Here is a 13236-nt window from a genome sequence, read left to right as displayed (position 1 = left end):
CTCTCAGATGTGAGGGGTTTGACTTCAGAGCTGAGACCAGAGAAGCACAGCCTTTCTTTGTGACTCCACAGCCTGACAGCCTGACAGAGAGATCATCATGATTTCACAAACAAACTGTTAATTTAACAGCAATAGTTTAGAAGGACAATGGCAGAGGCATTTGGTTTATTCTGTCAAACAACATTTAGATTCATCTTCTGTCTCCTAGAATTGTAGGGTCTAATCTTTATACTAATGTGAATATCAATACATTGATTCAATACATAATTCAATAACACATATTTTTCTCTAAACTGAATATTTCTTCCTGATGATTAGTACTTAAATGTCATTTTATGTACTCACAGAGCAGCTCTGGAGGCTTTGACCACTGGCAGCAGCCTCAGAAGACCTTCCTCTGATCTGGAGTATTTCTTCAGGTCAAACACATCCAGCTCCTTTTCTGAAGTCAGCAACACAAAGACCAGAGCTGACCACTGTGCAGGTGACAGTTTGGCTTCTGAGAGACTTCCTGAGCTCAGGTAGCTTTGGATCTCTTCCACTAGAGAATGGTCATTCAGTTCATTCAGACAGTGGAACAGATTGATGCACCTCTCTGGAGAGGGATTCTCCCTGATCTTCTCCTTGATGTACTTGACTGTTTCTTCATGGCTCTGTGAGCTGCTTCTTGTCTTTGTCAGTAGACCTCGTAAGTGCTTCTGATTGGACTCCATTGAGAGGCCCAGAAGGAAGCGGAGGAAAAGGTCCAGGTTTCCTGTCTCAGTTTGTAAAGCTTTATCCACAGCACTCTTGTAGACAGTAACTTCAGGCTTCAGCGCAAAATAGTTACTGGACGTTAATTGCGGTTCGGCCATTAGATTCTCATTGTTGTTGATGAATGAGAGGAACACATATACAGCAGCCAGAAACTCCTGAATGCTCAGATGCACGAAGCAGTACACCTTGTCCTGGTACAGCCCAGATTCCTCTTTAAAGAGCTGTGTGCACAATCCTGAGTACACCAGGGCTTCATTGACATCAATGCCAACCTCTTTCAGGTCTTCTTCATAGAAAATCAGATTGCCTTTCACAAGCTGTTGAAAAGCCAGTTTTCCCAGTGACAGAATGCTCTCTTTATTCCAGTGTGGACCTGTCTCTTCTTTCCCAAGATACTTGTCATTCTTCTTTATGGTATGAAACACCACAAGGTGTGTGTACATCCCAGTCAGAGTCTTGGGCATCTCTTCTCTCTTATGTTTCAGCATGTGTTCAAGGACTATTGCAGAAATCCAACAGAAGACTGGAATGTGGCACATGATGTGGAGGCTCCTTGATGTCTTTATGTGTGAGATGATTCTGCTGGCCAGGTCCTGATCACTGAATCTCTTCCTGAAGTACTCCTCCTTCTGTGGGTCATTGAACCCTCGTACCTCTGTCACCTGGTCAACACACCCTGAAGGGATCTTATTGGCTGCTGCAGGTCGGGTAGTTATCCAGAGGAGAGCAGAGGGAAGCAGATTTCCTTTGATGAGATTTGTCAGCAGAACATCCACTGAGGTTGACTTTGTGACGTCATAACAGATCTTGTTCTTCTGGAAGTCTAGGGGCAGTTGGCACTCATCCAGACCATCAAAGATGAACAGAACTTTGTACTTGTCGTAGTTGGAGATTCTTGATTCTTTGGTTTCCATTGAGAAGTGATTGAGAAGTTCAATCAAAGTGTGTTTTTCCCCTTTCATCAAATTCAGCTCCCGAAAAGGGAATGAAAATACAAATTGGACATCCTGATTTGCTTTCCCTTCAGCCCAGTCCAGAATGAACTTCTGCACAGAGACTGTTTTTCCAATGCCAGCGACTCCCTTTGTCAGCACAGATCTGATAAGTTTGTCTTGTCCAGTTAAGGGTTTGAAGATGTCGTTACATTTGATTGCCATCTCTGGTCTTGCTTGTTTCCTGGCTGTCGTCTCAATCTGTCTCAGCTCATGTTCATTATTGACCTCTCCATTTCCACCCTCTGTGATGTAGAGCTCTGTGTAGATCTTATTGAGAAGTGTTGGGTTTCCTTGTTTAGCGATCCCCTCAAATACACATTGAAATTTCTTCTTTAGATGAGATTTGAGTTCACGTTGGCAAATGACATCAAGCTCATCTGAATCTAGACATAACACAGAGGATATTAATATTACGTCTGTTTTAATGCCTACAGTATTGTAGGACTGTGTTATAATGTTGTACATATTAATAATGTATTCTCTTAACTGACTGTATAAATGTTTAAATGTTTTCATAATGCATTACACACTGGTTTGACTGATTATATTATTATTTGTATTATTAATGTTGTCTCCCTGTCTCTCCTATCTCTCTCTCTCTCTTTTATCTGTCTAAATTAATCAACATGTACTTTAGCTACAGCGTTTAAATGTTTGTTATAAAACACCATTCAACATGAGGCAAACAGCTCTTACTTTTCTCCAGTGTGTCAGCAAGCTCCTTCTGGTTCATTTTCCTCAGGACGTGCAGTGTGATCTTCAGAGCCCCCTCTCTGGCACTGCTCTCCTGCTTCTCATCTTCAGCATCCACCACTTCCTTATCCTGCTTCTGACACTCAAAGCCTTGTGGGAGATCTGGACTAAGAATCCTCTTGAACCTTTTCAGCTCGTTCTTCACAAATGTCATAATATTCTCTTCAAGTAACTGAAATAAATAAAGTAAATAAGTTAAGCAAGAGACTAAATGCTTTCTCATTAACACATTAATGAATGATTGACAGATCAACTTTACTTGAGGTAAACAAAAACAAATGTACATAACAGGACCACATACACTGAATATGGAGGCCAGGTCTGTTTGATGACTCTGGGAAGACTGACCACTGAGAATCTCTGACTCCGATCTCTCCTGTTGGTGTCTGTGGACAAAACATGAGATTACATTTCCTCATCCAGGGAGTTCTAATAGCAGGTGGAGGGGAAACATGTTGTCAGCCTCCATCATGTATTAAGACCAAAGGATTACAAACTATCTTATGATGATTTATCACAGAAAAGTGTTTACTGTAATTGAATGTCCAGTGATTACAACAATAACAAAACATTTTGGTCAAAGCTTTTAAGGTAATTTGCAAGCACAATATAGCCCGTTTGACTGCACTAAGGTTATTCTACTGGCAGAATATTCCTCTACTGAGAGACCAGAGATGTAGAAGCCAGATAGAACCCATTCCATGCAGCAACATGCTGTAGAAATAACCTGATCCCTTTTATCACTGTGCAGGAATCTGACTGGGCAGCACTCCCTGGCATGAGTACCAGACCTTCACACACACATACACGCACACATTCGCACACACACACACACACACACACACGCACACACACGCACACACACGCACGCACACGCACGCACACACACACACACACACACACACACACACACACACACACACACACACACACACACACACACACACACACACACACACACACACACACACACACACACACACACACACACACACACACACACACAGAGGGAATGTTGTGTTTGTTTAATATTGTTTTAGGACTATGAAAATTGAAAAAAGGATTTGCCTATGTAGTTGAGGTAATAATGTGGCTACAAGGAGTACCAGTACTGAGTCAATGTGCAGGGGTACCAGGTAGTTGAGGTAACTGAGGTGTAGGTAGGGGTAAAAGTGACTAGGCAATCAGGATAGAGATTACATCTCCTCATCCAGGGAGTGCACACACACACACACACACACACAGGGAGGGAATGTTGTGTTTGTTTAATATTGTTTTAGGACTATATTAAATGGAAAAAAGGGTTAACCTATGGATTATGAAAACAACAAAAATAAATGGGAAAATGGGAGGAGAAATGACTAGAGACAGTGTTGTTTAACTCACTGACCACATGACCCATGAGTTTTTCTTACCTTTGTTCAGTAGAAAAGTCTCCCGCTCTAAACTGTTCAGGTTGTTTCATAGACCAGTCACTCTTCATGGACACACAGCTGGGTACAGGGGAGGCTGGTCTCTCCTGCTTGATTGGACTTCAACACAACAGAGACAAACATTACATCTCTCATCTACTTTGAGCTCAGATGGGGAAACATAAGAAGAGTTTCATTCCAAAACACTATATATTCATTTTCAGAAATGTTGGTAAATTAGCTTTTATTGTTTAATGAAATTATTAAACCACTACAATACCTTATAAATGCTTCTAAAGTGTGTAATTTCCACTTAAAAATGTCAGACTTGATTTGCCCTAATGAGAAATGGATCAACACCTACAAAAAATATCCCCATTACCCACATAATAATGCACATTTGCTGTTGCTGCAGTATTATTTTCCAACTGTGAGAAACTAGGTCAAATTCAAATGTAATCTGTAAATGCATTAATTTTATGGTAGCTAGATGAGACAACCACATATCACAGTCAAATATACAGGATACAAACATTCCAATCCAGCTAAACAATGGATATAGCGTTTTGCATAAAAACACATTTTCGTACTCATCTAAAATCTAGAACAGTTATATTGAATGTACCCATAAGCAATCATTTCTGATGAAAAAACTCAAACGTTTTATTGGTATCTTCCACTAGATGTCAGTAAACAGTATATTCTTAAACAATATTGTCATCTCACCTCTTAGCTTTGGTGTCATGTTCCCCAGAGAGACTCATTTTAGAGGCAGGGCCCCCCTCCTCTCTCTCCCCAGAGAGACTCATCTTAGAGGCAGGGCCCCCCTCCTCTCTCTCCCCAGAGAGACTCATCTTAGAGGCAGGGCCCCCCTCCTCTCTCTCCCCAGAGAGACTCATTTTAGAGGCAGGGCCCCCCTCCTCTCTCTCCCCAGAGAGACTCATTTTAGAGGCAGGGCCCCCCTCCTCTCTCTCCCCAGAGAGACTCATCTTAGAGGCAGGGCCCCCCTCCTCTCTCTCCCCAGAGAGACTCATCTTAGAGGCAGGGCCCCCCTCCTCTCTCTCCCCAGAGAGACTCATTTGAGCAATGACCCTTAAACAGAGATCCAGCATGTTGGTTGTGGTTAACACAGTGACAACTAATTATTGAATGTCAATTGTTATCTTTTAGTCATTATCTCTTAGAAATAAAACATTTACTAACATACACATCCAAACAGTCAGGTGATTTAATGCAATACATTTTTCTAGCCCAATGATTACTCAAAACCCGCCCACAAGGCCTGAAAACTATCACAAAAACATAGCCCCTGATAGGCCTACATCTTATTTCAGATAGCCTACAGTAACCTGGCAAGATGTAAGCTGAAATATTTAGCAGTTTGATGAGTTCAAATTTACAGATTCATTTATTTAACATGAACAGCAAGGCGATTTTGAGGTAAGAAGTGCTTCTGTTGCTCAGTAGCCTGCTGGAATAGGCTACTGAGGATGGGGTCGTAATTTCAATCACTGAATCAAATATGAATAATATGGATATGAACTGAATAGGCCCATGCTTGTCAACAACAGCCAGGTTGTTTTTAAACCTGTAGCCTAATCTGACTGACTGTTACCTTCAATCTAATGCATTCTAAATGCTGATCAGCAATTGCGATAGAACTGTGACCATGATCACACTTCATAACTTCCAATTGAATTAACTAAACATTAAAAATTATATAATAACACAAGGCTACATTAACAATAAATTGAAGTTATAGGCTATTTATTAAATATGTTTGCCAGCTCCAGGTAGGCTACACAAGTGGCTCAAAATGATTTGCAATGACTCCAGTCATTTCAACATATTTATAGTATAAAATGGTAGGCTACAGTAGCCTACACAGGCATACAAATTAATAGGCTATTTAATGGCCAACAGATGTATCATTCTCCACATTTAACATCAGTTTCATTATGGAGTTTTTCTCATAACAGAAGCACATGAGGGAGTTCCATAACTTTCATTTCAAATTTCCACTCGCGAGAACCAAGAACTCAGCATGCAAAAAAAACCTTCGCATGATATGTTTTTCCATAAGAAAAGTCGACATTAGAATGCAGTTTAAACCACCCCCGAGTGAATTTATCTAACGTGCTCTGGAGCGCCTCAAGTAGTTTTCCTGAGCTTATTTCTTGATGCGCATCAGTTCTAGAGCGTTCATATGTTTTATGGAAAAAGGTTTGTAATATAGGTGTCTCCATAACGACAATCTAAATAGCCTACCTTATAACACTTTGAAAACTGCTGTCTGTCAGCAACTAAGCTCAAGTAGAAGTTCTATTAACTAGTAATATCTAATTCCAGGTATTCATTCACGTACTCTGTCCTTTAGAATAGACTTCACAACAGTATGTGTTCAGGTTCTTGGTCCTGGTGACTCCTGGGCCCTTATTCATAAAGGCAGTGTCCCAGAGGAGGAGTGCTGATCTGGGATCAGGTCCCCCCTGTCCATCTAATCTGTTTCATTATGATCTAAAAGGAAAAACTGATCCTAGATCAGCACTCTATGAATGCTGTCACAGGTGACACCTCAAGGTGAGGCTCATGATTTATAAGTGATATCCTTTTTAATCTTTACTGATATTGTCTTTATCTAAACCAAGGCAGTTTGAGTTACTAGCAATGAAATTGCAACTGTCAGCTGCTGTAAACCTATGTGATTGGATGTTATAGACCCCCATCTGAACAGTTTCTTTCCCCATGCTGTGGACCTCACCAACTGGCCATCTGGCCCATAGAGACTAAAGGACTATGCGCTCTATGCTGCACACCGCATCAACAGGGATGTAGTGGAAGGTTAACCCACGTAAACGCACTTATACACCTTTTTATTTGTAAAATAGCGTTTACTCAACTCTGTATTTTGTTAATGATCGTTAACCCACTTATTACTCGTTCCCAGTGTTAAACCTAACTTCCATCGCGGAAACCAGGCCCAGGTTGGTCAGCATGATACAAAATCATATCTCAAGCCTACTCTGTCTATTGAATGTCTGACTGACGACCTAACTTTATAATAGTTCTATGTAGCCTAGATTTACCAGAGTCTGCCCATCTTTCCTTCAAATCAACACATTTATCTGACTTCTAATGTGGACGAGAAATGTGCGCCAGTTTCAATAGGCATATTGTAACTGCGTAAGCTACACACTTACTTTCACTTTAATATGAGGAAATCACATAACTTCTGGCATCACTGGTGTACGGGATAATAATATGACAGAACCCTGTGAGTTTGTGATCCTTCTAATAAGTAGTAATAATGTCATTCAAGGTATTTATTCTCTTACTCTGTCCTTTATAATATATTATTGTTCAGAAATACTTTATTTTTTACTTCTCTCAATATAGTCTTCTCCTTTGTCGTCTCAGTAACAGTAACCAGAGGGTGGCGCTAACAGTCAGTTGTCTGCAACAGCAGTAACTCATGACATTGTACCGAATCTTGCTTCATTTTTTTTCTCTTACATTATTTTAGCTAAACCAATCATTTACTTGAAACCAGGTTTAGTTGTGTTTTTTTCTCAAATGTGAATTTCTGTAGGCCTATAATAATTGTAAACAGGCCTACAAACCCAAAATGTTTTAATTTGAAAATTTTCATCTGTATGCCTCAGATATTAAACTGTCTAAAAATATTTGATGATTAGTTGAATCAGGTGTGTAAATGCTGGGCAAGAACAAAAGGATTGAGAAACCCTAAGATAAACATCAAACCATATCATTTAAAAGCTCCTCCACCATCTTTACCAGACGTTTGACTGATAACATGTAGGCCTACTGATTAGTTTCCACTTTGAAAACTGCTGTCTGTCAGCAACTAAGCTCAAGTAGCAGTTCTACTAACTAGTAATATGTCATTACAGGTATTCATTCTCTTACTCTGTCCTTTAGAATAGATTATTGTTCAGAAATACTTACTTTATTTTATACTTCTCTCCATATAGTGCTTTCTGCTCTGTCGTCTCAAAATGGATCCTGTACAAAATAACAAATTTACTTTCTGTTTCAGCTCAGCCGTCTCCCCACACTGATAATGGTGTTTTATTGGTATCTTCCACTAGATGGCAGTAAACACCTGCTGTAACTAGACTTCACAACAGTACGTTTTCGGTTTCTTGGTCCTGGTGACTCCTGGGCCCTTATTCATAAAGGCAGTGTCTCAGAGGAGGAGTGCTGATCTAGGATCAGGTCCCCCCTGTCCATTTAATCTGTTTCATTATGATCTAAAAGGCTAAACTGATCCCAGATCAGTACTCCTACTCTTTATGAATACTGTCACAGGTGACTCCTCAAGATGAGGCTCATGATTTATAAGTTATATTCTTTAAGAATCAATTAATATCATTAAATGAACTGCTTTTCCATCAACATATCTGTGAGGTCTTAACTTAAAGGTACTATATAGACCTTATTGTCATTTTAATGGGGTTGAACATCCATCCCATCAGATTGTGTAAAGGATTTTATGAGTTCAGAAAAATACTGACTTGAAAGATCTCTCTGACCTCACCCTGCTGAAACACACTCAAGGAAAGACCACACAGCTTCAGTTAAAGATGCACTATTCAGAAATCATTCTGCCATTTCCTGGTTGCTAAAATGTTAATAGTTATCCCAATTTCAGTTTATGTTACAAAACAAGCAAGTCCAGTGTAGAGAATCATTGTACCATGTACACCACCAAGTCAGAACAGTAGGCTAATTTATGAGGGGGAAGGGACCAAATTATTAGGTTGAGGCACATGGGCTACTAACAGCTTACTACACAACATACACTTTGTATTACTTAGCTATAGTATACATATCCTGGCATATTACATATTTATGAAGCAACATACAAGACATATTTTTGGACTCACCTTTGTTGTGCTGTGCTCACTTGAACAGGAAGGTGGCGCAGCGGTTCTTCTTGCGGGCAATCTGGCATTCTCTGGATTGATGGTGCTTTCAAGACAACTGACAATGCACTCGCTAAGTCCCAGGTATAGGGTTTCAGCTAAAATGTATTAATACAAATTAATTCTTAACTAAAAGCAGGGGTTCAGCACTTTGTCTGGGTAGAGGACAACATCCGTGGCGATTATAGCACACTCCACTGGCTTCCAGTTGAAGATCGCATCTGCTACAAGACCATGGTGCTTGCCTACGGAGCTGTGAGGGGAACGGCACCTCCGTACCTTCAGGCTCTGATCCGTCCCTACACCCAAACGAGGGCACTACGTTCATCCACCTCTGGCCTGCTGGCCCCCCTACCTCTGCGGAAGCACAGTTCCTGCTCAGCCCAGTCAAAACTGTTCACTGCTCTGGCACCCCAATGGTGGAACAAGCTCCCTCACGACGCCAGGACAGCGGAGTCACTCACCACCTTCCGGAGACACTTGAAACCCCACCTCTTTAAGGAATACCTGGGGTAGGATAAAGTAATCCTTCTATCCCCCCTTACCCCAAAAAAACTATTGTAAAGTGGTTGTCCCACTGGCTATCATAAGGTGAATGCACCAATTTGTAAGTCGCTCTGGATAAGAGCTTCTGCTAAATGATGAAAATGTAATGTAAATGTAAATCTTGGTGGGGCAAACTCAATATATTTTTTAGATGCATGCCAGCAAAGCCACTACACAACACAACACTAAACAATAGACAGAATCATTAGATCATTTGTTTTGGTACTGTCCATTTGTAGCTTGTTTCTGGACACAGGTCCAGGAATGGCTGAAGGATTGCAATATTTGCATGGAGCTGACCCTGCAGATAGCACTACTGGGTGATTTGAAAAGTCATAGTCAATCGATCAATAATATAATAATACTTTTAGCAAAGATTTTTATTTTCAATTCACAAACTGTAGAAACAATGAGAATAGAAAGCTTCAGAACCTTTGTAAAACATCACAGTACAGTTGAAAAATATATGGCAAATAGAAATCCAATATGGATGGTGTTAAGAGATAGATGGGAGGTGTTGAATGGAGCTGAAGGATGGGACTAATAACAATAACTAATAACAACAAGATAACTAGTGTAAGACATGCTGTGTCCATAATAAGTATATAGGTTATATATTGTGAGCTTTTGTGAAAGAGCACAGTTAGAAAGATATGGCATATAGAAGCATACCAGATGGACATCATGAAAATGATCGGAGGAAGTTCAGGAGTAAAAACAAACAAAATATAATTATTGACTGTGTCCATAAAATGTATATAGTATGTCTAAGCATGAAGTAGAGGCCTAAGCATTGTTGTTCACTAGTTTACTCCAATTAGGGAGGGGGTGGTGGGGTTGGAAAGTAATAAAGGGAAATATATATATTTTTAAAGGATATGTATGTATGTATATATATATATGTATGTATGTGTATATATATATATATATATATATATATATATATATGTATGTATATATATATATATATATATATATATATATATATATATATATATATATAACAGTTGAAGTCGGAAGTTTACATACAAATAGGTTGGAGTCATTAAAACTCGTTTTTCAAACACTCCACAAATTTCATTTTAACAAACTATCGTTCTGGCAAGTCGGTTAGGACATCTACTTTGTGCATGACACAAGTAATTTTTCCAACAATACTTTACAGACAGATTATTTCTCTTATAATTCACTGTTTCACAATTCCAGTGGGTCAGAAGTTTACATACACTAAGTTGACTGTGCCTTTAAACAGCTTGGAAAATTCCAGAAAATGATGTCATGGCTTTAGAAGCTTCTGATAGGCTAATTGACATAATTTGAGTCAATTGGAGGTGTACCTGTGGATGAATTTCAAGGCCTACCTTCAAACTCAGTGCCTCTTTTACTTGACATCATGGGAAAATCAAAAGAAATCAGCCAAGACCTCAGAAGAATAATTGTAGACCTCCACAAGTCTGGTTCATCCTTGGGAGCAATTTCCAAATGCCTGAAGGTACCACGTTCATCTGTACAAACAATAGTATGCAAGTATAAACACCATGGGACCACGCAGCTGTCATACCGCTCAGGAAGGAGACGTGTTCTGTCTCCTAGAGATGAACGTACTTTGGTGCGAAAAGTGCAAATCAATCCCAGAACAACAGCAAAGGACCCTGTGAAGATGCTGGAGGAAACAGGTACAAAAGTATCTATATCACAGTAAAACGAGTCCTATATCGATATAACCTGAAAGGCCGCTCAGCAAGGAAGAAGCCACTGCTCCAAAACCGCTATAAAAAAGGCAGACTACGGTTTGCAACTGCACATGGGGACAAAGATTGTACTTTTTTGAGAAATGTCCTCTGGTCTGACGAAACAAAAATAGAACTGTTTGGCCATAACGACCATTGTTATGTTTGGAGGACAAAGGGGGATCTTGCAAGCCGAAGAACACCATCCCAACCGTGAAGGACGGGGGTGGCAGCATCATGCTGTGGGGGTGCTTTGCTGCAGGCAGCAGTACATGATTTTCTTCATAATGCATTTAATACAAGGCTCCACTTTTTCGTGTACATAACACAATTTGTTTCATTTGTGGCACAAATCCCATTCAAGTCATGGGACGGATATAAAAAAATTTCGTGCAGCATGTCCAAATCATGCAAAAGTATCTAAAATTGATTGTGACCTACAAGTGTGGAGCGAAAACCTGCAGACACTTGGACCTTCCGTGGAATGAGTTTGACACGTGGACTAAAGTAATTAACCACTCAAACTAGTTGAATCAGGTGTGTAGATGTTGGCCAGAAAAAAACCTTGTGCCCACAGTGAGCCTCCATAGACTGTAGCCTAGCTAGCTATAGCTAAGATTTTCATTGAAAACCTTGACAGATCAATTAAAATGCATAGTGATTTATTGAGAAATGTCGTAAAAAGCTATAAATCAATCTCCATAACATTACTTACCAGCGATTACATCCACATTGTTCTGATGCTTACTTCACTTCCCCGGAAAGAGGATGATCGCATGGGTAGAGCGGGTACGCATCTGAGTGGTAGGTCATCATACACAGATTCTGCACAGAAGAAGAATATACATTCAGACTGCCTGGAAAAGCATTTTTTCGATTCATTTACTTTGATATTCTTTTATGCGCAGAACAATGCATAAAATAACCTCCCCTGCAGCCGATTGTGTTGACGAGCTGGAACGCGCACCGCATTATATTGGGTTGAAGTTGCCTATGTACAGTACTGATCTTGGGTCAGTTTCCCTTACAGTGCCTTGCAAAAGTATTCATCCCCCTTGGCGTTTTTCCTATTTTGTTGCATTACAACCTGTAATTTAAATGGATTTTTATTTGGATTTCATGTAGTGGACATACACAAAATAGTCCAAATTGGTGAAGTGAAATGAAAAAAATAACTTGTTTCAAAGAATTCAAAACAATAAATAACAGAAAAGTGGTGCGTGGATATGTATTCACCCCCTTTGCTATGAAGCCCCTAAATAAGATCTGGTGCAACCAATTACCTTCAGAAGTCACATGATCTCAGTTCTGAAAGGCCCCAGAGTCTGCAACACCACTAAGCAAGGGGCACCACCAAGCAAGCGGCACCATGAAGACCAAGGAGCTCTCGAAACAGGTCAGGGACAAAGTTGTGGAGAAGTACACATCAGGGTTGGGCTTTACGGAAGAGTGGCTAGAAAAAAGCCAATGCTTGAAGAAAAAAATAAGCAAACATGTTTGGTGTTCGCCAAAAGGCATGTGGGAGACTCCCCAAACATATGGAAGAAGGTACTCTGGTCAGATGAGACTAAAATTGAGTGTTTTGGCCATCAAGGAAAACGCTATGTCTGGCGCAAACCCAACACCTCTCATCACCCTGAGAACACCATCCCCACAGTGAAGCATGGTGGTGGCAGCATCATTCTGTGGGGATGTTTTTCATTGGCAGGGACAGGGAAACTGGTCAGAATTGAAGGAATGATAGATGGCGCTAAATACAGGGAAATTCTTGAGGGAAACTTGTTTCAGTCTTCCAGAGATTTGAGACCAGGACGGAGGTTCACCTTCCAGCAGGACAATGACCCAAAGCATACTGCTAAAGCAACACTTGAGTGGTTTAATGGGAAGCATTTAAATGTCTTGGAATGGCCTAATCAAAGCCCAGACCTCAATCCAATTGAGAATCTGTGGTATGACTTAAAGATTGCTGTACACCAGCGGAACCCATCCAACTTGAAGGAGCTGGAGCAGTTTTGCCTTGAAGAGTGGGCAAAAATCCCAGTGGCTAGATGTGCCGAGCTTATAGTGACATACCCCAAGAGACTTGCAGCTGTAATTG

The 13236-nt window shown here is 40.3% G+C and overlaps 1 protein-coding gene across 1 annotated transcript; it reads right to left on the bottom strand.

The window, feature by feature from the left end:
* Window positions 1–341: 341 nt before the first annotated feature.
* LOC123481377 (NLR family CARD domain-containing protein 3-like) lies at window positions 342–2102 on the bottom strand (the record flags this gene model as incomplete). The annotated part of the gene is made up of 1 exon (XM_045205114.1): window positions 342–2102. A coding segment is annotated over one exon (1761 nt), but the record flags the coding sequence as incomplete, so codon positions are not given.
* Between the last annotated feature and the right edge of the window lie 11134 nt (window positions 2103–13236).

Source organism: Coregonus clupeaformis, chromosome 19 (assembly GCF_020615455.1).
Source record: "Coregonus clupeaformis isolate EN_2021a chromosome 19, ASM2061545v1, whole genome shotgun sequence".
Lineage (NCBI taxonomy): Eukaryota > Metazoa > Chordata > Actinopteri > Salmoniformes > Salmonidae > Coregonus > Coregonus clupeaformis.
Note: the sequence above shows the minus strand (reverse complement) of the source record. Positions and strands in the feature narration are given on the sequence as shown.